We start from the raw sequence: 26,227 nt of genomic DNA on the forward strand, positions 1-26,227 counted from the left end.
TCTGAGGGCAGTCTGTGTTTTGTTTTTTTATTTTTTATTTTTTTGTTTTGTTTTTTTGTTTTTGTTTTGTTTTTTGCTTGCCTCATAGCCAGAGTGCAGCTTTGCTTTGTCTTCCTCAGGCAGGTTGCTGCTGCTGTTGGCTGCGCGGGTTTGTTCTGCGGACGCAGGCTGCGAGTCTCGGGAGGAGGGAGACTCGCAGTTGTAATCTCTCCTTGCCTTGCCTCTGGTCAGGCAGCCAATTGTTTTTCTGGTTTGGTTCCTCCGGGTGGCATCTGTCTTCAGGAAAAATTTCCTTACAGCCAAGTGTGGGCTGCTGAACTGTGGCTGTCTCAGCGCCACTGTTTCTGACTGCCACGCTGAATTAATTACGTGTGCAGTTATGGTGTAGGTGCTGGAAATGTCTGTGGTTGTTCAGAATGGAAGAGCTGCTCTAAAGTGAATTTCTTTGTCATCTTCTGGAGCTTTTTTGGGGTTATTTTTACTTTACTCTTAAAAAAAAATTCTGAAAAATAATATTTCGTATTTAATGTGTATAAAAGTTGGGTTTGTGCCACTTAGAATGCCTTTCCTATCCTGTGATTTTATTCTCAATATTAGAAGTGGTTCATATGCCTATATAGCATTTCACTCCTATCTCCTGAGCTTTATCTTACTGCAACTTTCTAGTTGTAGACATTTGTTTAATACGAATCAACTATTTCTTTGTTGTTCAACATATTATATTTTAACTGCGTGTTATTGACGCAGTATTACTTGAAGACTTCTCTTAAATGTCTGTTTTAAAGATCTGGAAAATAGTGTTCTTTAAAAGATTGGGTTAAAATTACTTGTACAGAATTAAAAATATGTGAATAGTGTGGCTGTACACAGCCAGATGTTGCAAGATCAGCATGAACCTGACAAAGCCTAGAAGGGATTCTGCTCTCACTAGGTAAAGACTTGAACAAATACATGGGACCTGCAGTGTTCCCCCAAAGGCCAAAAGAAATGAATTCTCCTGAATCAGAATGTGATTTCTCTGGAAAAGTTTGCTCCACTGAGAACACCTTCTCAGCATCTCCTGGGAGTTCAGCCATAAAGGTCTTGGGTTCAAAGTAAGCCGAAGTTTGCACAAGGCAAGTGTAGAGAAATAATTAATCTAGTGAAGGCTGGGGTGCTCAGTTCTCTTTTGTTTCATGGAGAAAATGTGGCTGTGTTCTTGCTGTATGACTTATTAAATTGTTTTCTGTTGCAGTATTTTCCTTAAGAAGGGGAGAGCTTTAAATGTTCACTTTTTTTTTCATGTTTAATTTTTAAGAAATCAAGGGCTTTTTGGCTGGCATAGTGATTTATGCCATTCATAGCTGTAACACTGAAGTTCTTTGTAATACAAGAATCAAACTCGTGTAATGGCAAACAATTTTTCAAATACAAAACAAATCTGTATTATACAGTGTTTGTATTGCTTTGGCTACATTTGCTGCTCAACAGCTTTACTGGTCAGTGGCTGAGTAAAGTTAATAGGACTTGCAGGTAGCAGAACCTCTTTAGGTGTTAAACAAGAAAGCAGCATCACGTTCATGTTCTCATTTTTCTTCCTAGGGAAGCCACGACTAAAGACACAAGTTAAAAGTATGGAAATGGCAAAATGCTATTAAAATAACAGAAAGGTTTTCAACATTTATCAGTGCATAAAATAAACGGTGTAATGTCTGCTCTCAGAGATAACAACTGTATTTAATGATGAAAATGGAACACAACTGAACTGTTGTTCAGCAGATACTTAAAGCATTACTGGGACAGTTTTGCCTAATCTATGCCTGCTATAAATTTATGTAAACTGTACCAAAATCTGGATTTTAAGAAAATATGTGTGCTGAAGTTTCCAGTATTGTTTTTTCAGATGTTTTGAGCTTGTCTTATGTGCATAAAAGTTCCACCTTCCAGCGCTGCTTTGAAGTTAAAATAAATCTTTTGCATTTCAGCATGTGCTATTTTAAAAGAGTGTAGTTCCAAATAAAGCGAGGGAACTCTCTTATTCTATCTTGGAGTGTTCCTTGAGGAGGAACCTGTAAAAATACGGCTTGTGTGAATTTTCTCCTCTTCATGGGCAAGGTGGGGAAGTAGAGACGAGCAGCAGTTGGAACTTGAAAATGGATATTTCCGTATAACTAATAAAATTACTCTTCAGGTCACCAGGGCTGCAGAGTCAGCTGTTGTGTCCAGTGGATTTTGATTAAATTGGAGTGCAACATTTTCTTTTCCCCTTTGTGTGAATCTGGCTCTTTGAGGCATGCCCTCCTAGAGCATGTACTGTTTCAGTCCTTATTTCAAGCATTTCCACTCTTTGTACCTGCTTTGAGCCCTAGGATTTTTTGCCTTATACCTTGACCTTGGTGTACCGTGCATTTGTGAAGCTAATAAGGTGGATATAAGAGAATAGCCTGTCCCTCAAGTTAAGGGTGAGAGGCTAGGAAATAAACACACAGTGTGCTACAGAATGGAAGAGAACAGAAAAGAGATATTTAAGAGGAGATTAAATACACCTTTACATACTTTCCAGGTGGCAGGGAAAAAGATAATGCACTGACAAAAGATCATATTTTCTTTCTTTGATAATATATTGTTGTTGTTTGTTAACCTGTTTACAAGTTCTAAATTAGATTTTTATACAAAAAGTCTCTGAGCTTTATTAAACCTCAAAAGGTGGCAGGAATTTTTGGGCAGGGAGATGTTTAATCCTGTTTTTCAAAGAACATTGAGATTATTATGTTATGATGACTGTTAATTCCATTTCTTTTAATTTTTTTGCATCCACTGTCCAGTTGATTACATTTTTCAGGGGCATGGAAGTCTGAAGGAGACTGGTTTCCTAGGGATTCCCCAGTAAATGGGCAGGTAGACAAAACTGCTACCATTCACATAAAAGGAAAGAATTCAGTAAGAATATGAGACACATCAATTGTTGGAAAATTAATGCAGAGAAGAGATCTTTATAAACATGCTTATTGCAGAAATTCAGTAAATCAGAGAAACCCCTCTTTAATCTAGCCTGTGTGTATATATATATATATATTTATTTGTTTGTTTGTTTATAAAATGCCCTTAAGATAATTAAGTCTTTTGTATAGTGAACTGTACAGTTACTTTTCATCTCTATCAATTCTTTGTTTATGGGACACTCTACAAGTCATCGTACTGGTGAAACTGAGACTAGGGCTGGAACAGTGCAGACACAGAATTGGGTTCAGAGGATATGGGTGCTAAAAAGAAGTGCTTGCCAAAAAGGTGGATTTGCTGCCACATGAATTCTTGTTCTGAGGTAATAGAGATTTTTAGCTTTTCTGGAAATGACTGTGCAGAACAGCTTTTTGTAGGTTGAGTCTCTGATGGACCTACCAAAAGGAGCAAACTCTTGCTTTAATCATAATCTGGTTTAAAAAACTCTCCAAAATGTAAGAATTGAAAGATGCAAACAGTTCAGGAAAGAACGTTTAGTAGTTTCAATGCCCAGTGAATTACATTGCTACTATCTGTGCTCCAATAACATTTGTATCTTGTGTTGCTTCAAGGGGAAAAAAAAGTGGTGGCTAACTTTTAACCGAAATATGGAAACAATATCATGTTTTCTTGGAAGTTTCTATTCTGAGAAAGAAAGTAATATCTAAATAGATTGAGATATTAAGAAAAACTGAAATTGAGCAGTGCTATGCCAGCTTTTTTTCTGTGAGCTTCCTCCATTATAGTATTACACATATCAGATCGTAGTTCAATCCAAAATAAATGTGTTTATGGTATGGTGGGCTCTGCCTTGTTCTCCATTACCAAAGCAAGTATTAGAAGCACCTGGCAAAAATGAAGGGCTTATGGGTATCTTTTCATTGTCTCTTGCTGGTAAAAGAGCTGATACAACTCAGCCTTGTTATTTTTCAGTCAGAGCAGTCTATCAACTAATTTTTAATTAGCTATGAACTAAATCAAAATTGATTGATCTGTTGATCAAAATTTAGCTAGCAATTCCAAGAGATGAGAATTGCTATTGGATGTCATGAGTCAGTGTTGACAAAAACATGTCCTGATTCTGTGGCTACAGCTTCAGTAGGTTTCTCTTGACATTGCCTGATGCATGTATTTTGCACATTGCTTTGTATTTGAAGGAAGCTGAGAACATGATGGTGCAAATGTATTTTGCAGTGTAAGGCTTTTGGGTGGTCACAGTTGAATGCTTTATCTAAGGGGAAAGCTAATATGTTACAATCACTAATGTACTGGAGAGGAGCTGCAATGATGGTGACTTGAGTGTATATCTGATTACAGCTCTTTTTTTAGGCACATTACAGCATAACAATATATCTCTTTCTGAAACAGAAGTATCTATATTTAAGTTATGGTTCCATGCTTGGCTAAGCCAACTTAACAGCTCTCTGAAGCTGGAATTTGACTCCCCTTGCTCCTTTACCTTCAGCTTCATTATCTTGTCTTTATTCTTCCTTTGGAAAATCTTATACTGTTCTAACAAGTCATATACCTTTCTAGAAGGATGTAGTGACAAAGCCAGCACAGGGTAGCCAAAAATGGTGGGAAATCCAAGTGTGGAGTGTGGCCTCCTTTCAACAGTGCTAAGCCATCACATTGCTGTGTCCTGGCTCTTCACCCTCATGCTGAAGCTGTGACAAACCTTTTAAAGTTTCCTGCCACTGGAAGGATAGTTCTTCTTTCTTTCCCTCTCTTTCATGATTCAGCCTCTGCCCTTGTATCTGTTTTCATTCTTTAGCTACCACACATATCTGGTTTAACCTGAAAGGAAAATAATTTTCTGTTAGTTTTTTATGAGTTAATTTTCTTCTGGACTGCCAACTAAAATTGTCTCCCCTTCTGGTTAGATGAGCACCAGGGAGGCAGTGTTAGGGAAGAGATAGAGCCAACTTGTTGTGATTGGAGGATAGAAAGAAAATGAAGCTTTTCTTTTTCAATGCTGAACAGTCATAAGATTGGCTTTGTTATAAAAGTATAGAAGTATTGTGAGGCTGTGGTTTAAACAATTCAAACCAAACTAGATTGATTCTGATTGGTTCTAGCTTCAATGGCATTTGCTCTGCTGGGCTTGTCTGATTTTGCAGGCATCCAGGTTGGGAGCTGAGCTGCCAGAATTGTTTTTTCAGAAGGGTTAATTTTCAGATGCCTAGTTCTGTGGGCTAATCATGCCAGCCATGGGGTGAGTTGAATGGTGGTGTGACCCCATGGGAGGGATGGCTAGGGGAAAAGGGGATTGCCCTACAACTTTGTCAACTTTGGTTGTTTTCACTATCACATTAATAAAATGTTTCAACTACTCCTACATCTACACGTGTCTTGTAGATGAGATAATTGACTTCCATGATGCAAACAAGAGGGAGATGTTCTGTGAGTGTGACAATGTTTCTGCAGCCCTGAGGAAGATTGAGTTATAATGAGAATAATCAGAGGTTTGTGAAAAATATGAATCAACAAAGGAGATAAAGGATGGATAGAAGGTACTTGACTGGGACTTCTGGGAGTCAATATGAGACGTTCTTGGTATGTTCCTGGCAATCATGTTCCCATGGTGATAGAAAAGCACTCAGTTATCTGTGTCTTGTTCTGGACTTGTATTGGACAGATGGAAATCAAAATAGAGATCTTCTACTTCTTGCATAATTAACATTTGCATCTCACTGCTGTGAGATGTAACTGAGGCCAAAAGATTAACAGGATCAGGAAAGAAAAGGGATTATTCATTTACAGTACATTATGCTAGGTTAAATGAAAGCTTTGTAAAGCCTTTGTAAAGAATTGAAAAACCATTATACAACAGGGAACAAATAAAGTGCTAACCAGAGGGGATTAGGAAGAAACTTCTCTGGTAAGTGGGCTATTCCATGGGTGTCCACTGTGAGGTTTCTTGTACCTTGTATTAATCACAGTCAGGCAGGTTTTAGGTTCAGCAGTTCATGTCTTTGCAACAATTCTTATGACCATTTAAACAGATGCTATCTGTTGATTTGAATAGAAATGTGTAGCTGGAAAGACTGCTTAGGGAAGCAAAGTTTAAATTTAGTTGTGCACAAGATCTCTTTCCAGGAGAGAGAGCCTCTGGAGAAAGGCCAGGGTCTGCCACCATCAAAGTGTAACCAGAAACCTGACAAAGAAATAGCAAGGGTGATTTTTCACAGTAGGGGTGTGTGGGTAAGTTTGTAAGTCAGGAGCATGTGGAACATCAAATTGGTGCTGGGGAGGTTTAAAAATTCAGCTGAGATAGTGGGCAAATGGTTGAGAACTGAACGTATGTCTGATTTCAAGAGTGATAATTAAAAAAAAACTTATTAGTAAAAATGGCTGTTAAAACCAAATAAGGTGATCTCAGCAGCAATAAAAAGGGCCTTTATAGTATGATACATATGTTTCTGTAATTAGCAAGACAAAACCCCTAATAAATTAGTCATTAATTTGATTGTTAATTTAATAGGCAAACTGATGATTCATTGTGCACATAGGGTAGGTTAGTTGTCATCTGAAGTAATACTGTAGGATTTCAAACTTGCATAGTAAAGTAAAGCATGAAAGAGGAATTGTGAGGAATGCTGTTTGAAGAGACTTCCTGATGTTGTATCTACCTGTTGACTCTTGCAGCCAGATAATCTCTGAGAGAACAGCTCATGGTGAATGCACAAGTGTTGATGGCTGATATTTTAATACAAAAATGAGGGAAATGAAAGAATAAACTCAGAGGACTTATTTAAAACTGTACCTCTGCTACTGGGTAACTACTATCCATCAGCAAAAGCTGCTTGATAGACAAGGAGTTGTCCATACTCTGCTATTTAGAAGGATGCTATAGATTTTTAGATTCTAAAAGAAAAATTATTGAAGAATAAATATAATAAATACCTTATATGGCTTCCCCTCTCCTGGTGAGGCAAAGAGGAGTCTAAATGGAAGTCTGGTCTTCAATGTCTTTCTGCTGGCTTAGGAGGATTCCAGCTCCAGCTTTGTCAGTTTGCTCTCTGTACTTTCCTTCTGAAATAGCAGTCTGTGTTTTTTTTTCTCCACAGTGGTCATGTCCTGGTTAGCAAATAAGGAAGAGAGGCAGTGGCATGGCTTGGGAAGTACTGCCTGATGTAGTCATCTGGAATTACATTTCTCAAGCTAATGAAATACAAATACACAAGGAATTGTTTGGAGTACCCTGATGTATTTTTCCTGATGGTGTTTAGCAAGCTGATAAAGCTCAAGTAATACCAGTGAATGCTTTTATTTCAAAATTTGCATACAACACTTGTTATGATTGCATGATGCAGGATTAATGTCTCTGCAGATAGGACTTCATGAACCAAAGTGAGCCACTACAGCAGCACCTTTCCCACTGCTCCCCATTTATCAGCTTCTGCATTAGACACCTCTCTGGCCTGATAAAGTGGTGCTAAAAAGGTACAAGCCCCCAAAATAGAGGAAATTATGAAATTTCCACTCCCCTCTTTAATGAGAGACACTTGTTAGGTTGACTGACCAGCCTGTGGAGTTGTAGTCCCTGGGCACTTTCTGAAATGTGCAGAAGGGTGAGGATTTCTGTTCTTACACAGAGCACCACCTGCTCATCTGCTTTTATGTGGTCTTAAATATTTCCTAAAAATGGGGAGAAAATGCCATTCTCAAAATAAATGGGAGTGGGGAGGAAGAGGAATGCTTGAAAGATTGTATGAGTTGGATTTTTAAAATCTGTGAGACAAGGCAGTTTGCCTTTAGTAATTTAGACTGGCTGGAAAGGTACCTCTCTAATTTGTTGTTTTTATGTATTTGTTGATGTCAATAAATCTTAAGTGACCAAGGAAGCTGCAGAGAGGGGGTAGAAAAATGAGTGAGTCAATTATGTCAAAAAATGGGGCAGTTTTATTTTAAAAGCTGGAGGTCAGTTGCACTCACTTGAGTAACTAGATAATTTTATTTGCTGATAGATATTTTTGGTCAATAAAAATAATCTAATGTCAATTCATACAATTTTCTGTGGTGAGAGAGAGAAAGTCGTTTCAGATGAATTTGCTGTAAGCCTTTTCAGTTCTTGTTAAGATTAAAGCTCTGTTTTGTAATTGTATTGATAAAATGCACTCTTTTATAATGTATCTGATTTAGAATGGCTTACTTCATTGATTACCAAATTAAAGTGATACAAAATCAATAGTAACACATACTAAAAGGATTAAGGACAGGATAACTGAAAAATCTCAATACAGTTGTTAATGGAAAGTCAAAATCTACTGGCTGGGGCTTTTTCTTCAGCAAGTGCTTTCTGTATCTGCCAGGGATCAGAAAGAAGGATGGAAACTCCAGTGATGAAGTTTTCATTGGATGCAAATATTGGTGAAGTTGCTACTATCAGGTCCATTACTGCAAAGGGGTCTAAGTCACCAATTTTTTTTTCTGGGAACTTACCCATGCATTTTAATTCAGCTAAGCAGAGTGTCTTTTAAACACCTAGCAAAAAAAAGATGTGGGTTTCACTTTTGGTAGAGGAGCTTGTGCTTTGGAACATGTACACTCTAAAAATTAATTGAATTGTGATGAATTAACAGTCAGGAAGTAGCTTTTGGAGTGAGGCAATACCTGTGATAACACAATACTTGAGTTACAAATATGGTTGAGTCTAACCTTATGGTGCTGCTAGGAAATTTGTAACATCAGGAGAGTTGCTAACAAAGCCAGAGATGTGATGGATTCAGAATGTGAAAAACCTGTCAAACTGAATTTAAAATTTGGAACTTTGGTTACACCAAGTTTGACCTAGTGAACAGTGACTTGCTCACTGAGTATAAGGGGTTATGGTTAAGGGAGCCTCTTTAACCAAAGTCCAAGGTGCACAGTAAGATCCAGTTGTGGGAAACTGGTGCTGGTGATTGCAGTCTTAGGGCATGCCTTATAAAAAATGAACTGCCAGTTAACAGCTGAAGCTAAGGAAATGGTTTATAGCTCTATTAGAGTGTCTTAATGAGACTGTTCTTAATCTAATCCGTCACCTGGAAGTTGAGGCTGAAGTTACATAGGAGGTGCTCAGGGGCCTCCTTTTATTACAAAAATGTTGTGTTTATCTCCAGGTCTCATCAGAAGGCAAAACCTTCACTCCTCCCTATTACCTTCTCCCTTCCCCTCCGTGCTCCATATTTAAGCTGTTGATAAGCAAGTACCATGTATAGGGTTAGAGTTGGTCAAATGACATTTGAATTGCATATGGGCAATTTCAGTGCAAATTTGTCCTCAGCATGTGACAAATATCAGAAAAGGAACCACAGCAGAGATAAGAGCTATAGAGGACAGAATCAATATGTACTTAAATCTTGTATATTTTTGAGATGTACAAAACTTGCCTCTTTGTTGGTGTAAGGGATATATATGAGTGAGAGCAGAGAGCATGTGTGTATGTGCATGAGTAAATTTGCATTTAGAGTGTCTCCTCCTTAACACCTGACATTAAATATTTATTTGTTTTACCAGTATTAGCTGGTATTACTACTAATTCTTTCAAAATTACATGTTCACTTCCAGTGTAAAATCTCTTAATTTTCAGCCTCTCAGGTTCCAGACTCTGCCTCTTTTGTTTCTTTGCAAACTTACTGGATTGCAATGTAGACTGAGTGCTTTCAGTTTTTAGGTCTTTGGCTTTTAATAATATGCAGTGGACTGTCAATGTTAATATGGTGTGGTTCTTAAAGTGTAAATTTTGCCAGATGTATAGGGGGAATACTATTTTTTTCTTCCTTCTAATGAATTGTGATTTTTCCTTTTTTCCCCCAATTGAGTGGGCTTACAGTCATCATTTCAAACACTAAATGGCATGTTTCTCTTGCTCAGTGGTTGTGCCCTGCTAAAGCTTTGTCTGTTTCCCTGGTCATTTTAATGCCACCAGCTCAGCTGTTTCTTTGAAGTGCTGCTGATTAGAAAAAGAAAAGAAATCTGGAAGGCAGAAAGGGTAGAGAAGAAAACCAAAAGTACTTAAGCAAATGAGCAGCTTTCAAGTTAGTGATGGATTAAGGCTAGTTCCCACAGGTGGGATAATGGGAAGAGCTCACAGGTGTACGGTGTCTTATATATGTTATGGAGGAATAAAATTTATGGTTAATGTCCAATATGCTCATTGAACTGCTCCTGTTTGTTTATACTTCCCCTTTCCTAGATAAATGTACATTCTCATATGAGATAACTGGCATAATGGTGGCCTCTTGTGAAGTTACAGGCTGAGTGTTCCTGGGTAAGCTTGTCATGCCCTCCTTGAAGAATAGGGATCACTGAGAGATGGTTATGCCAGGTACAAGGACAGACATTTTGTGAAGTCAGTACACACAGGAGTAACTGATGCTGAGTCTCTTTCTTATCAACCTCCTGCTCTTTTGGGGACTGATAAGCATCATGTTGTTATTTTTGCTTAACCAGGTTTCCAAAGGAAAGAGAGGATCGTGTTATGTTTTTCTGACTTTGCCTTTCCACTCTTCCTCAAAAATAGTTGTCCAGTTTTAACCAAATTGAACAGATGATGATATTTCGATGATATTAAGTTCCTGGTGAATCAGAGAGAAGATCCTGAGTTTATGTGCGGTTAATATAGGGATTCTTACTGCTTCAGGTATGAGATCTTTCATGTTACAATTTTTCATGGAAATAACTGCTGTCTTTTCACTCAAGTGAAAAATCACTTGTATTTTCACACAAGTAGTTAAAAAGCCAGTCAAATGCTAGGACTTACCAAGAAAAGATCAGAGTGCAAAGCAATATAAGAAAAAATAGCATTATGCCACAATCCATTAGTGCTTCTTTCTCTTGGGTACTAGACTGAGCAGCTCTTCTCCTCAGACATCAAAGAAAATATGTAGAAAAGCATTACTAGGAATATTTTATGGAATCCATTCACACTTTTAATGGACAACCGTGTAGACGTGAGGTTATCATCCTAGAAGACAGAGCTAAGGGGGGATATGGCAGAAGTCAGTAAAGTGTCATGGAGGGGTAATAGAAGCCTACAGTTAATGGATCCTTTTTGTGCAAGAAGTAGGGGACATTAAAGTAGTGCTACAGAAGAAGATAGATTCAAAGCAAAATAGAAAATAATGTTCTTTATTGTATATGCTTAGACTGTAGGACACCTTGCTGCAGGCTGGTTCCTCAGAGCTTGCAGGGCTTCAGTGGGATGGCAGTGCAGATTCATGGCAGAGAAAAATCTGTTGAGGTTACTTCATGTTTAGCAACATCATCTGCCCCAAAAAGTCTTTGATTTGTAATTGTGGGTGGGAGAGGGTGGGCAGTGTCTTAGGTACCATCTGTGTTCCTGCTTCCCAAGAGCTGTAGGATATTAACAGGGATGCCTTGGCCCATCCTTTCCCCTAAACCTATAGGGACTATTCTAACCTGAAACCACAGTCTGAGGAGAGGAGAGATTTCCTGCTTGTGGCTATGCCAAAGGCAAACCAGAGAAAGCCTTGTCCTTATCTGTATGGCTTTTCTGGTGTGTTAACCATCCAGTACATATCTGTGGCCAGTCAGTCCTGCCCAGGTTCCAAATCAGCCCCAGTGCCTTCTCCCTGGTTGTTTAGCCAGCTGATATGGAATGGACACAGGGAGAAGGCTGGAGTGAAGAATTGCAGTCAAAGTAGTGAGCTGTGTGTGCAGGATGCAGAAAGATGTGGAATTAATAGAAGGGGGATCCGTGTTTGTAGGTGAGGAGCAAAGGGCAGGATTTGTATGGAATGAACAGCTGTTTGTCAGTGGCAGAGTAACTTTGGACTTCTACACTGAAAGCTGATACAGAAAGAGTACAGTGAAAATTTGATATATTACAAAACACTTGTCAGAGAGGTACTATCTTGTGGAAGTCTTATAACTTGTCCAGGAAAATTTGAGTTTCTGACTTTTCTCTTCCAGTTGTGTTTTTTCTTGGTGGCAAGGTACAGAATAACGGGCATTTTCCAAATGCTGTAGTGTTTCTTAAACTTCAGTTCCTTGCAGCAGAAAAGAGAAGCCATTTCCTTCATAGGTATTGCCTCTTCTAAATAACAGATATTCACTTGACTTGCTGAGCAATTGCTGAACTAGGAGCATATCCAGAAGTTTATTTTCCTGTGTTAATCAAGGAAAAATGGATATGCTTTTAAGTAGATGTTTCCTTTACAAGATGCGATAATTGGTGTTTCACTTGCTGAGTGTTTAAACTCTGTAGCCAATATGAAGCAGATACAACCTCCTTCTCGTGGCCAGCTGTGCAAGTTGCTATGGGAACTCGGTGGGGACTATCTGCAGATTACTGCTCTGGGGACCACACCTGGCTTATTTGCATTCAATTTAAGTTGGGGAAAATTCAAAAGAAGAAAAGAAGAGTGTAGACTCGCCGGTAGGCAGGCAAAAAAAGGGCTTGTCATTTTGAGACTGTGACATTGGATGGAAAAGATGCTCGTATTCACGCTTCTTGCAGGCTCATGCAGGGTGCTGAATTTTGTAGCCTTTTTACATGCATTTCACCAGTGTTGTGAGGCTTGCTGGAAATGGAATGTCACAGAGGATTTTTTTTTTTTTTAATTGCCTCTGACTTAGTTAAATCCCATAGAATTTGCTAACTTTCTCTGCATTTTTAATGAGTAATCTCTCTGTGATGGTGAGGGATTGTGAAAGCAATGTGGAATACAGGTCCTTTTAAAATGGCATGTTAGATCAACTCGGTGCAGTATTAAAATGTCAGTGCAATATTGAGTGTTGCTGGAGAGCTTAGCTTGAGGGTTTTTTCCTGAATACTGAATTGCTCTTCTTTCAGCAGTGACTGACTTCCTAAGAAGGCTGGGGAATGATTTTCATTCAAGTCAGCAGTGGTGGTCAGTTGGCAGCTTTTGGGCTGTTTGTGGCTGGATTTTTGGGGATGATGGTGTCCTGCCACTTAAGGGCTTTACTTTTTTTCTTGCTTGTTCATTCTCACTACAGCAAGTTGCTCTTTGATCAAGATTGGACAAAAGTGATGAAAACGGCACTGTATGCTGACTTGCTCTTTATGCCATTTCTTCCTCTGGGTTGGCACTGTTGTGGTATCTTTCTGCAGGAAAACAGAACATGTAAACTGTTTTCAGAACAGTAGGCTTAGAAACTTTGAGAAATCTGAGATCACTACCTTATTTAAAAAAACCCCAAAAAACGTAATATATATACACTGTATGTAATAAGTATGTTTTATATGTAACATAATTATATGTTTTATATAAACCAAAATATGCATAAATAAAAAGTATATATAAAATATATATATGAAAAATTCTGAGAGTTAATGTGAATCTACTTGTAAACAGCTTCAGTTCTGCTGTGCTGTTAATGTCACCAGAGCTATGGTGTCCCTTGAGAATTCCAGTTTTCAGCCTGGCTTGATGCTCTAGATCAGCCTACAGGGGTTTTATACAGAGGTCTCAGACGTTTATGAGGTGTACTTGTTTAATTTCTGTAGATTGGTCTACTGTGACATCTTAGGGTTATTTGTAGTTATTTTTAAATTCTTATGTGAGCAGTTCCTTGAATTTGGGGTTTAGTGCTCTAAGCTGTGTCTGTGCTAAACTACTTAGTGGTATAATTGTATTTGTTACTCTGCTGCTGCTTCTGTCAGTCAACAACTCCCCATTTTCATTACTTTAAAACCTTGCAATTCTAATGCCTTCTTCAATGCATCTGATGAAAATAAGCGATTCTATAGTTAAGTTTTACGGTGTGGGAATCACATTTCCATTTCTGAGCATGGAAATTGCCTGTGTGAGACCAGAAATCAGAGTATTCTCCAGAGTGGCATTGGAGGGGTATGTGAATATGTAAGTGTACTTGATAAAAGTTGTCAGTGTTAGAGTGCTGAGAATCAGTGTCCCTAAAGAGGAAGTAAATAATTGGTTTGAGATTTTAATTCCTTCTGTTTGTTACATAGTTTGCATGGCAGAATTCATAAGATAGATGTGTAACATAGGAGTGGACTGAAGCTGTAGACAGTGAATATTTTAAGGCAATAGTCCAGCTGGAACCATCTTTCCCATTTATTAATTTCTGTGTCCTTTCTGACTTTGTGTTTCACCAGGGTAAACATTACTCCTCTTGGATTATAAACCAGATTTGGGTTACTATTTCTTCTTGTATTTGGAGTAGTTTTAAGACAGACCAATTCTCTTGTGTAGTTGTGTAAGAGTCAGCAGGGCAGCAATGCTGTTTTTTGCTGCCTCAGCATTAATGGCCCATGATTGTGGTACTGACAGAGCCCTAAATTAAGTGTCTTGGTTTGAATTTTTGATTTTTCTGTGGAAAAAAAAATAAAGGAATACACATATATGAGACTTGTGTTTTACTGAGGAACAGGCAACTAAGATTTTAAGTATTCCGGGTGTCACTATTGAAAATTTTTAGTTAGACCTTTTGACCTAATTTTTTCAATTTTCTTTTTTTACTCTGTAATTTTAAAGTAGATTTTTTTTTTCCAGAGGATTCTACCCCTGTCAAGCTAACAGTTCCAATCAAAATAAGTTACAAAAAGTGAGGCAGTGTAGAAAAGTTTTACCTCTTCTCTGATTTGCTGGAGAAATAACCAAGATGTTCCTGTCTTCAGTGGTGTGTCCATGGGCCTGCAGATAGAAGTGTGCATGTCTTCCCAGCAAATCCTCTGCAAACACAGCCACAGGTGTCAGTCCTGCTGCCTGCCCTTAAACATTGCTTCTAGTAAACCCCTTCTTGTGGTTATTTCCTGGAAAAGCTGATCAATGCCTTTTCTGCTTTAGCACAGCATAGGTGCTAAAATGGGCAAAACCGAGCTTGTGACCATCTCCTGGAAAAGCTCATGTAGGTCGTACTTAACCTGTGTAGTTATGCTGTGGTTTTCACTTTCTGCTGTTCTTAAATTATTGTAAATTAAAGACCCAGGTGCCCAAGCACTGCATATTAGTTTGTTTTTTTTTTTCTGGCTGATAGCAAATATAGTCTTATGTTAGCTGTGAGTAGCCAAAATGATAGATACTTGGATATGTGTGCTGATGGATGGAATCAGTGTCTGCAGTGTGAATAACTCTGTTTCTTTCTTCAGATCTTGCATCTGGCAATTTTTTGTTCAATTTGTAACATACAAAGCAGCTTGTCTGGAATTTGGCCTTTTCCTCTTTTGAGATCAAATAATTTAAGCTTCAGAAAGAAGCATTCTCATGACATGTCTTCTGGTTCCTACAGGTGTTAATAGTGTCTGGATCAGTGTGCTGAGGGCATTAAAGCAATATCCTTCCTCGGATTTGAGATAGTTATTAAGGAAGAGAGAGCAAAAGCAGTTCCTGCAAAGCGTGGGCACAACAGCCGTGCAACTTAAATTCATGCAGTGAAATGCAGAGATTTTGCATGTGCTTTTTGCTATTAATTTGTTTGTCAAACACCCTAATTAGCTAACTAGAGCTAAATACTGTCAGGGCTGTTGATATTGATGAATCAAGTTGGCTCCAGTAGGACTCATTGTAAGCTGAAATCCATGACTTTGATTTATGTGTTTTGAGAGTGACCTGTAGTGTAGTTAATGGCAAGTGGTGTGGAGGCTCTGGGATTTGAGCAGTGCTGTGTGGTTAAGTCATACACTGAATTAGTCTCTTCTTTGTAGAGCCCCTGGTCATCAAGCTAGACTAGTAATTGCTACTTTGGCAAAGTGGAGAACGGGGAAACAGCATGTTGGCATAAGGCATTATGTTTTGATTAACAGGTGAGTTTGAAAATAACATTTGTAAGCTTTGAGGGCCTGTCCCTGTTATGTGAGTGGACACAGGGAGGCAAAATTAATGCTTTTGGAATGCACATACAGTGATGCTTACAGAGTGTTATAGTTGATACAGCTGCTAAAACAAATATTTCTGTTCGATATTTGAGCTTGGCATAAGTACTCTTTGTATGTCAAGGCAAGTCAATTGTGTTGTGATTTGCATATTAGATAATATTTATTTTTCTGAAATATTTGGTATTTTTAGGGCGTATTGCAATAACAATTTGAAACTATCAGTATTTATGCCACCTTCATTGCTTGGTGTGTTGGTAGTATGAACTGCATTTACCTTTCCCATTCAAATATGTGTACAATTTCAGTAGCATGTGGGGAAGACATATTCCCATAAATGTAATTTGAGGGAACAAATGACCCCACTTGAGGTCCAGGAGGTGCATGAGGATTGGCTGGTGTTCCCTGCCAGGGGAAATTTAGGGTCACCCCATTCCTCATGGGGCTGGTGCCCGGTGGTGCTCCAGGTTCTCCAGCTGCCCCAAGATGCAGCATCCATAAAAGCTTGCAAGCTTTTCATGAGGTTGTTTTTGGGTTTGTTTGTTTGTTTGTTTGTTTGGAGGAGGGGGAAGTAATGTGGCCTTTTTCTTTTCCTCAGTACTACTATAACATAAACCTGCATCCTCAAATTCTCCCTTTTTTCCTAATTTGGATAAATGTTGAAGTTTTACTGATCTTGTTCTCCAGCCCTCCCTTGTGTTTTGTTCATGTAACTTCACATCAGTCTTCTTTTCAGACTTTATTTTATCCTGCAGTCCTTTTTTGAAAAGTAATATCAGGCATGCAAATCCTGTAAAAGTAATAAAATAGAAGAGGTGTTAACTAATAGACAATATATGTCTACCCAAGGCGTTCAGTACTTGCCAGTGAGAAGCATTTTAGATTTGAAAACAAATATTTTAAAGGAGAATGAGACCCGCATAAGTGAACAAAAATTCAAAGCAGGTGTTTCCTATAACAATAGTCACATTTTAAGAAATTTTTATGTATGTTTGAAAAATATCCTGCTTAAGTTTGCATATTACTTTTCATATCCAAGTTTACTAGAACAGTGAATATGGAATGGTATTGAACCATACCTGAAGTGTGGTGGGATCAGCATTTGTTCATTTTCTATGCTAACTTCAAATGAAATTGAAAGGAGGTGAACGCCCTGAAGACAATAAAATGTGCTAATGTGCAACATCTCTGTGGCAGGTGGAACATGCTAGTTAAACAACACAAATTGGTTTTCAAAGGTGTGACACTTAGGGTTGGTTTATGAATTAAGTTCTGGAGTCAGTGCTTATGATGCATGTAAATAAACAAAAACCACTCGAAACAACACAGAAGAGAGAAAGTCTCAAGCCATTATGATATAGTCATGAAAACATAATGAGTGGAGCATGAGAGCTTAATTCAGGTGATGTAAAGACCTAACACTTGCTGCTCTTCAAAATATTCCATCATTTCTAAGTAAACGTTATGACAATAACATTACTTAGACAACAAGGTTTGACTGCACTGAATTTGTATCCTTTGCTATTGAAAAGAAAACATTGAACAGGATGAAAAAGACCCCACTTTTATGTAAATATAATATGGAGGCTTTCTTTATGTCCCATGGCTTGTAGGCAGTAAGGGTAGGGCAAAAGTGTTCAGATGATGCACCTGAATGACAGAATTAGCTGTGAGTTTGAAATAAGGCTGTTTGCTTGTGGAAGTTTTAATTCTGTATTTTTTTAATAAAGGTATTTATTTTATTTTCTCTCATCGTATCACTGCCCGCCTTTTTTGCTTCCCTCCTCTTGTGGTGGTATTGTAAATTTGTCATCAATACAGTTTTCTTTCTGTGAAAAAAAATACTTACTCCATGGTAGTTGCTACCTTCTGTGTACAAAAATAAGTTGAGGCGTACAAAACCAAACCCACAAACAAACCTTTTTATATTAATGTATCAGGTGCTTACAATTATCCACTGTCCTGCACTGATAAGATAAATTATCATTCCTCCTTAGCTCTCCACATGCTTAATTTCCTTTAAAAATGTACACAAAGGAATTTTGAAGGGCATTTTGTTTGGTTGAAAGTCTTAAAGGATAGTTATGATTTGACTTTGTGAGAAGTAAAATTAGATGAAGACTAAAATTCCAATTCATAGCAATTGCCTAATGACTGGAATTCTAAAACAGGCCAATTTTATTTGACTTTTCCAGACAACTGCTCTTTGGCTTTCAGAGCAAACTTACCAATTTTCTTGATAAAATGAATTCTGTTAGCCACAGTCAAAGGTGGTGGCTAAAATTAGAGTTAGTTTGCAGCCCTAGCTATGAGCAGGCTGCTGTCTGTCTGTAATTTCTCTAAGAGGATTGTGCCTACTTTAGTAACAGTTTATTTTGTTGAAGTATGTGATTTTTACGATTTTTTTACATAGCACATTGGAGTTGTGTTTGTTGAAATTTTTGTTAGGTTTGGTTTGGCTTGGCTTGTGGGATGGAGACTTGGAAATATCTTGAGTTAAAGTGTAGTACCTTCAAGGTAAAATGTCCTAGGCATTGATACACTAATGAAGGCAGCATGCTGATGTTGCAGTTAATACTGTATTTCCTTTCCTTGTGTTTTGTATTCCATTTGTATGTATTCCTTTGCACTTCACTCCAAGTACACTGTTTAAAAGGGAAATAATGAGTTGGCTTATTGGGTAATCTCATCAGAAAGTGCAGCCCTGAAGTTTGCAAAGGTCATGCTTGTCACTGAGCTGGATGGAGGCAGAAATTTCTTACCTGTCATCGAGGGCATGTAGTAAGTGACATTTTAGTAATATATGGAAACACATCCATATTAAAAAAAAAATTTAAAAATTGCGTAGTCTACAGGTAAAAATGATGTTCCCTTTCCAAAAGTGGAGTTATTGAGGAATGAGGTATTGTCATTATAACTGAATAAAGAAAGTGACGTATTCGTGGGGCAGACTGCAAAAGGAGGACATTCATTTGAAATGGTATGGTGTGGAAAATACATAGAAAGTGGCAAAAATAAGTGAATGGGGTAGAAAGTCTCCTGAAATGTTATCTTCAAGTTCCAAAGTGTTTGGCTGAAGAAAATCCACCTTTGTCATACCTGGCTCTCTGTTAGTTCCTTAGGTTTTAAGGAGGAAGAGTTTGAATAGGATTATGGGGGGAAAATCATTAATGTAAAAACTGTAGAGTTGGCTGAAGAGGAGAGACACATTTTTTGGGGTATCTGTAGTTTCATTGGATGTGAAGAGGCTTTTACTTATCACAAGGTGCAACATTTTCTCTTCTGAGAGGTGCCTTTGGTGGAAAAAATGCAACTGTGAGCAATGCCTAGAGTGCTGTTTTGCTTCAACATGAGTACCAGAAGTATGTCCTTGGTTCAGGGTGTTAAGTAACTTTTAATAAGTAAAAGAAAAGAAATAAATAAGTAAAGAAAAGAAATGGCAGTGTTGTGGCAGAACCGAAAGAGAACATTAAACTAATGTGTTCCACCACTGGTTTTGGAACAGAGTGATAGGCACCGCTCCTCCCCAGACATTTTCCTCCTTTACTACAGCAGAGTAAAACACTGTCAATGGTAAATTTAGACAAACAAAGATAAAAAAGCCCAGAGCAAAACAAAAAGTGGATGCCCCATTCCTGGAAGTGTTCATGGCCTATCTAGATGGGGCTTTGAGCAACCTGGTGTAGTGGTAGTGTCCCTGCCCAGGGCAGAGGTTTGGAGCTGTATGATCATTAAGATCCCCTCCAACCCAAACCATTCTATGATTCTGTGAGCTTAGATAAAAGAGAAGATAATAAAATTGTCAAACAATGAAGTGACCACTGAAAGAACCATTTGGTTTGGGGTTTTGGTTGGCTGTTTGATTTAGGGTGGTTTTTTGTTTACTTTTCTTCCTTTGTTTGACCAGTTGTTAGTTTGACAGGTGAACCCATAATTTTTAATTTCGATGATGCTGTTAGTGGACGTTAGAGCTGCAGTGAAGGTTTGTGGTGGGGTTGATGTTGGTGAGGCAGATCAGCCACGGCCACACGCGTGCCCGATTTAACGGCCACTTCCTGCTCTATGGAGGCTGCACCTGTGTGCCAGCAGCCCAACACGCTCTGCTTGGAGGAGAGCCCTGCTGTCCTGCTTGCTGCTGCCACCTGCTTTGTCAAGTGCTTGGTTTGTTACACCGTCAGTGTCCAGGCTCTTCCCATAAAGCAAACGGGTTATCTCCCAGTGCACTCCAAAAGCAGGAATGCAGGACTGAAGTTTGCTGAAGGTCTGCGAACCATGAAGATGTGCCTCAAGAGGTCTCAGTGGGACACGTCAATGAGTAGAAAACCAAGTTGGAAACAAGGTGCTAGGGGAAACCTATTCAGCACATGCAGTTGTTTCCTTGTAGTAGGGAGCACCTTCTCCCTCTCTTCTTGCAATATTTTTCAAGTGTAGATCACTCATGTTAAATATATAGCTGGGAACATCTTGTGTTAAGTAGAGATATGAACCTGAACAGAAGAAGAGGTCAAGCGTGGAAATAAATTCCAGTCAGTACTGGATGATTGAGAAGTCCCTTTTCTCTCACTCACTCTTGTTTGGAGAGGTGGTGCTTGAATTCACTTCAGAAATGAGGAGAAAAAAAGTACAGCTAGGGTATTTTTAAAGGAAAAAAAAAAAAGAGAAAAACAACTTACTCTTTAAATTCACATTAGCACCTGGAAGTGGGTGGCTCAACCCTGTAATCATCTGCATCATCATCATATTACCTTTGCCTGATCAGAGTATGGAGTAATACATTTTGTGATGTCCACATCATACTTGAATTTTTATATAAATGTTCTTGCTGTTTAGGACACAAGTGTTTGAGTAGCAAACAAACTATTTGAGATGGTTTAATAGAGCCTCATAGTTAGCCCACTTACTTCTGTGGACCACTTTTGGAAAAGAAGATTGATTTCTCCATAAACCAAAGCCTCTTCTCAGTTCTCCAGTGCTCCAGCATACTTTGTGGTCACAGCAGCAAGCACATTCTTTTTATCACTGAATGCTTCAAAGATGCAACGTGGGTGTGACGTGCCCCTTTCAAAAACCATAACTCTGCAATAAGCTTTCTTTAGCCATATTGTGTACGTGCTTGAGGGGATTAGTATTAGATTTTTGGTGGGTTTTTTTGTTTTTTTTTTTTTTGGAAGTCATTGGAAAGCAAAAGACTAAATCTATTTTGATTTCACTAGGGATAGATTAATGGGTGTCAAATGTTACACAATACTTGACACATCCGCTGCTGTTAAGTTGGCCGTGGCAAAGGGATTACCCGATAATGAATCACCAAGCTCTTCAGCTGTTTAAAGGGAATCGTGCCACTTCCTTGCCCTGGTAGGACTCTCTTCCCTTCCCGGGACCTTGCTGAGACAGTGCGTGTTTGGACGTGGAAAACTCCACGCAGATGTGCAAGCACCGGTTTAACAGCTTTGTGTTCAGCTTCTACCTTGCTAATTGTTTTCGTGGGATTATTTGGATTGTGTAGAAAGCTTTTTCCAAATCCCCTTTATTACTGATGTTATTGTTGCCAGCAGGAATAAGATTAAAGGTGCTTAAGTCTGTAGAGTTGTTTCTAATTTGTACGTGTCATTTCAGTGGCATTTGAACAGAACTCTGTCTCTTCCCCTCCCTGATCCCCTGTGGTACTGTGCTTGAGTTAGGGCTGAGAAGCCAAGCTATTGGAAGAAAATTCATTTTGTTCCCTAATTATTATGCTGGCACTCGGGAGATAATTTTTCCCTTCATGCACTGCCAATTAATATGCAAATGAGCTGATAAATATTTATACCGTGATTTAAATTATGCAGGGAGCGCTTTCAGTGTACTCTGCAAATGAATTGTTCATGGACTTCAAAGTGCTGGCTGCTGTGCTAACGAGAGGAGATTTGCATAAGGCCCTAATCAGGCGCATACTGATTAAGCTTCATTATGGAAACTGCCAGCTGCAATCTTTGTTTCTATTTTATTACAAAAAGGGGAACTTTTCACGCTTCAGTCGCCTTGACAATGTCAGACACAGCTAGTAGTAGAGACTAAAACTCCACACAGCAACTGAAGTTTCCCTGTTCAGTTGAAGATTGCTATGGTGTAACTGAAGTTGTATTTCTCCCCCCACCTCCCCACTCCCTTTCATGTTCAGTCAGAGCAGTAGTGTAGATTTGATAGAAATTGCCATTCTCCCGTTCCTTGGACTATCTGAACCTGTAGAGGATACCACAGCAATGCTGGACTGCAGCGACTACGTTCTAGGTGGGTACCAGCTCAGCTCTTTCTTACAGACACCGAGGCTGGGAGATTGACTATGCATAGTGGCTTAATCACATATGCAGAAGGTATTTTTGGGGCTGAAGCTCACCAGTGAATCGGCAGCAAGGAGCTGCCTGCTAGATGGATAGCTCGATCTGTACCAGGGAAATACATGCTTTGGTTTGTTTGTTTGTTTTGCTCTTTTCCCTCGCTCCAGGAGAATTCGTTTCCTCTGCACAGACTTGGGTGATATTAATACAGACCTTTTGCTTTTAGGATTTCAGTCTGAGAAGCATTTGCCTTTCCACAAACACTGGGCTTGACTTGCATATCTGTGTGTTACGAATTTTAAAGCATTAAAATGAATGAGAGGGAGCCTAAGTGTTGAAGGAATTTAGTAACTGTATTGAGCCATTCCACAACAGAATGTATGTTATGTCTGTGTATTTTTAATATAGCAAGGTTCTTCGTGTGTAATAGAAAATAAGGGGGAGTGCACAGTGGTTGCCATTGATACCGTTGCAAGCTGTGTTTAAGGTTACTGGGATAATACATTTCCTGCGCTGAGATTCCATCAGGACTGCAGAACAGACATGCCATAATTCCTTCTTCGTGTCTTTTAAAGTTATTTATAGTAATGGATCATCTCAATTTTACAATAGGTTTTATTTATTTTCAAGGCTTTTCCCCCTGAAGCTCAATGTATATATATATGTATATACATATATATTTTATTATTCTTTTCATTCCATCATATAAGTTCATCTTATAAGAACTTACATCTCTAAGTAAAATAATATATTTTTTGATGGTAAATTTTAAAGCAGATGTTTGAGTATGTTTGTTTCTGAATATGATGTGATTTTTGAAAATTAATTTCTGAATAATTCTTGTCATGTTTTCACTCACAAACTTTATTTTATCCATGCACATAAATGAATCATTTTTGCTGGTGCAAATGGAGTATTAGGCTGTTCCACTTTAATGAGTGAAAGGAAACAGTTAATGGTATATACCGCATTAAGATTTTCTTTGCTTTGCCAGCTGTGTACAGTCCTCATAATGCTTCAGGTTGGTCCTGTGTCCACTGCTTCTTTCTCCTGAATGCCTTTGGAAATGTTCCTGAGGGTGTGTGAAAGGCTGGCACAGCACTGCCTGGCAACACCTCAGCCCTGCTAGCAGAGTAGCAGCGTGGAATGTATTCACTCCTGAGAGTTTGATTTCAATCATGCACCTGCTGCTTTCGATCCTTCCTTCTGGGGAGTTTGTTTTTAGATAATGTTGGCAGAAGTTGTAGCCCAGGGCCTTTATTTAAAACCCAAAGAAGATCTAAAGGAAGAAAAAAGGTGAAGGCATAAGGGTTTGGGGTTTTTTAGCCCACTTCATTTGTTTATTCTTTTAAGTTTGAAGCAGAAATTGAAGGAGCACGTATAAACCAAGTAGCCTTTTTATTCGACATCGAATGAAGCGGTAGGTTGGGTATCCCGCGGATATGAGCGTGTTTTGCTGGTAGCAGTTTTGTGCTTCAGATGGATGTCATACCATTTGCAATGGAAATAGCGGCATTGTTCTTGATGCTTTACATGCAGAAGGCCCACAGACTGAACAAGGAATAGTCAGCTGGTGAAATAATGGATGCTATCCTTCACTTGAACCTGAGCACTACCAGAAAGATGTTTATCCTTCTTTCAACTTGCTGCTTTTTTCAATAGCAATGTTTGGGGTCTTTGTTAAGGAAGGATCTTTACAATAAAATATTCTTAATTTAGACAAGCTTTTGGTAGTTAAGTAAACTTTGTGTATGTCTAGTACTAAAAAACCTATTCTAGAAGGATTTTTTTTTGCAGCATAGCCTGACAGAAAAACGTGTCCTGGCTTGCTTTTTGGAAAGAGGTCTGTACAGTGATAACTTTGTGTGACTGAGCTAACTTCCTCATCGTGTAGGAAGGCTTCTTGTGTGAGCTTCCTCATAGGGCAGAACAGTGTCTACCCTGCTTGAGTTCTGTGCACAGGACACCTGTGTTCCTCCTCTGGGTATGTTTGCTTTGCTTGTTCTATCATTAGTATCCTGCACCTTGGCTCTAATACTTCAATTCCTGCAACAAGCTAGCAACAGGAGACCTTCTGTTGTTTTTCTAGTATGAATTTTCTGAAGTGGTTCAGCAAGTGGATTCCATATTTCTGAGAGACAACCTTCTCAACCTATGCTCTTCCCTTTTGCAGTCAGTTGCATCTTGAGTTCAAGCTATTCTTCTGCTCTGGGCTTAAAAATTACATCCTGTATCCGGTAGCCTCATGAGTTTGCCTGGTTTCCACAACCAAATGTATTTGACTTGTAGAAACTCTTTACTCGTTTTCCTGTTGGATGAGGACTCTTCATATTTAAGTCCAAATCAAAGGATTCCCACTTGGTGCTCTCTAAAGTGACATTTCAGTAGCCATCTGTGTGTAAAGGAATGAACTAATGCTGCCTATCAAATGCATGTTGCCTGTAATCACTCTAAACAAGTGTGCTGTTGCCACAACAATAAACTCAATTTAAGATATATACAATGTCTAGATAGAAACATGGATATATAAGCAGAGAGGGCCAAGTCTATACAGAAATGTCTGCTCTTGTCAGTGGAACCTGTGTTCTGTTTCTAGAATGTGAATCATGCTGTCCAAATATGGAAAATGACAAAATAAGGAGCCTGGAAGCAATAGGTTCTGTACCTGCAACCTTAGCAGAGCTCTGGTTTTCAAGACTGTGAATCTGTAGCTTGAATGTGCTAAGCAGAGGTTGTGAAAAACAGGGCAAAACTTGCTGAAGTGTGAGCCAACAGCACTCAGCTGCAAAGTTTCTCCTCTTTCCTCAAAGTTCCCTCCCTCTTTCAAAAAGCAGTTGAACACGTCTGCCTTTATACTAGGGGTAACATTGATGGTCCAGATCTCTTTTACACATGGCTAAGCATTTGAAAGCTTTAAGAATAGGCACAGGAACATTCTGAGAAGAGTTGAGGCTCTGGAGAGGTTGTGTTAACTTGTCAGGGGAAGTTTTGTGGTTGTTACAGTCCTCTGGATTTTCAAGGCTCTATTGGGTTCGACTGCTACAGTCATTTGTGTGGAAAATTATATTAGTTTTAAAAATATCGATCACAGAATCATAGAATGATTTGGTTTGGAAGGGACCTTAAAGATTATCCAGTTTCAATCCTCCAACCCCCCTGTCGTGGGTAGGGACACCTTGCTTTAGATTAGGTTGCTCAGAACCCCATCCACACTGACCTTAAAAACTTTCAGGATGGGGCATCCACCACATCTCTGGGCACCCTGTTCCAGAGCCTCACCACCCTCACAGTGAGACTTTCTTTCTAATATCCAGTCCAAACTTACCCTCTTTCAGTTTAAAGCCATTCTCCCCTGTCACTACATGCCCTTCTAAAAATTCCCTCTCTAGCTCTCTTGCAGCTTCTTTAGGTACTGGGAGGCTGCTGTAAAGCCTTCATGGAGCCTTCTCCAGGCTCTACAACCCCAACTCTCTCAGCCTTTCCCCATGGCTGAGGTGCTGCAGCCCTCTGAGCATCTTGGTGGCCTCTGAACTCACTCCAACAGGTCCCTGTCTTTCCTGTGCACCGATAGTAGCAGGTACTTGGCAATAGTCCATTTTTTTATTTCCAGCTTTCATGGACTGCCCAGCACTGAGGTGTCTGGGCATTCTTGGAACTGTGTGGGGGAAAGATGCAGCACAGTTAATGCTGCTCCTGTGTTCTTCTTCAGCCTATTGGTATTTTGGAAATCACCGCTTTGATGAAAGTACATGACAGAGGTAACCTTTTAAGCACCTAGCAAGAGAATATCCTGGAGTAAAGGGTTCATTTTAAGCTCATTGAACTTGCTTTTAGCTCATTATGGGAATGGAAGAGTGTGCTCAAGGATTTGCTTACACTTCATTTTATGAGCTGTTCTGTCTTGAGATTCTTTTTGTAATTTTGGTTTGTGATAATGTGGCACTCTGGGGTCGGTGGCAAGGAATGAGGAGGTAATAAGCTGGAAAGCTGATGCTGTACAGAGAACATCTGTATAGATTCCTATATAAGGAAACTATATTCTCTGTCTGCCATCTGGAGAGGCCCTCTGCATTGTACTGTATTCAGCTGACAGGCTTTGAAACCAGGAAGAGACTTTTCAATACAT

At 39.0% G+C, this 26,227-nt stretch overlaps 1 protein-coding gene across 11 annotated transcripts in view; it reads left to right on the forward strand.

Moving 5' to 3' along the window:
* The window catches only part of POU2F1 (POU class 2 homeobox 1), a 112,890-nt gene that overhangs the window by 32,865 nt on the left and 53,798 nt on the right, over window positions 1-26,227 (forward strand). For 2 of the 11 annotated variants that reach the window (XM_014882800.2, XM_088158130.1), the window contains exon 1: window positions 21,827-22,054. The exons of 6 other annotated variants lie outside the window; for them this stretch is intronic. In XM_014882800.2, the coding sequence (XP_014738286.1) occupies window positions 21,937-22,054 (118 nt within the window). In that variant the 5' untranslated portion in view covers window positions 21,827-21,936. Of the gene's footprint in view, window positions 1-21,826; window positions 22,055-26,227 lie in introns of those variants that run through there. 3 more of the 11 variants (XM_014882801.2, XM_088158181.1, XM_088158161.1) reach the window with 2 other exon arrangements.

Source organism: Sturnus vulgaris, chromosome 2 (assembly GCF_052056855.1).
Source record: "Sturnus vulgaris isolate bStuVul1 chromosome 2, bStuVul1.hap1, whole genome shotgun sequence".
Classification (NCBI taxonomy): Eukaryota; Metazoa; Chordata; class Aves; order Passeriformes; family Sturnidae; genus Sturnus; species Sturnus vulgaris.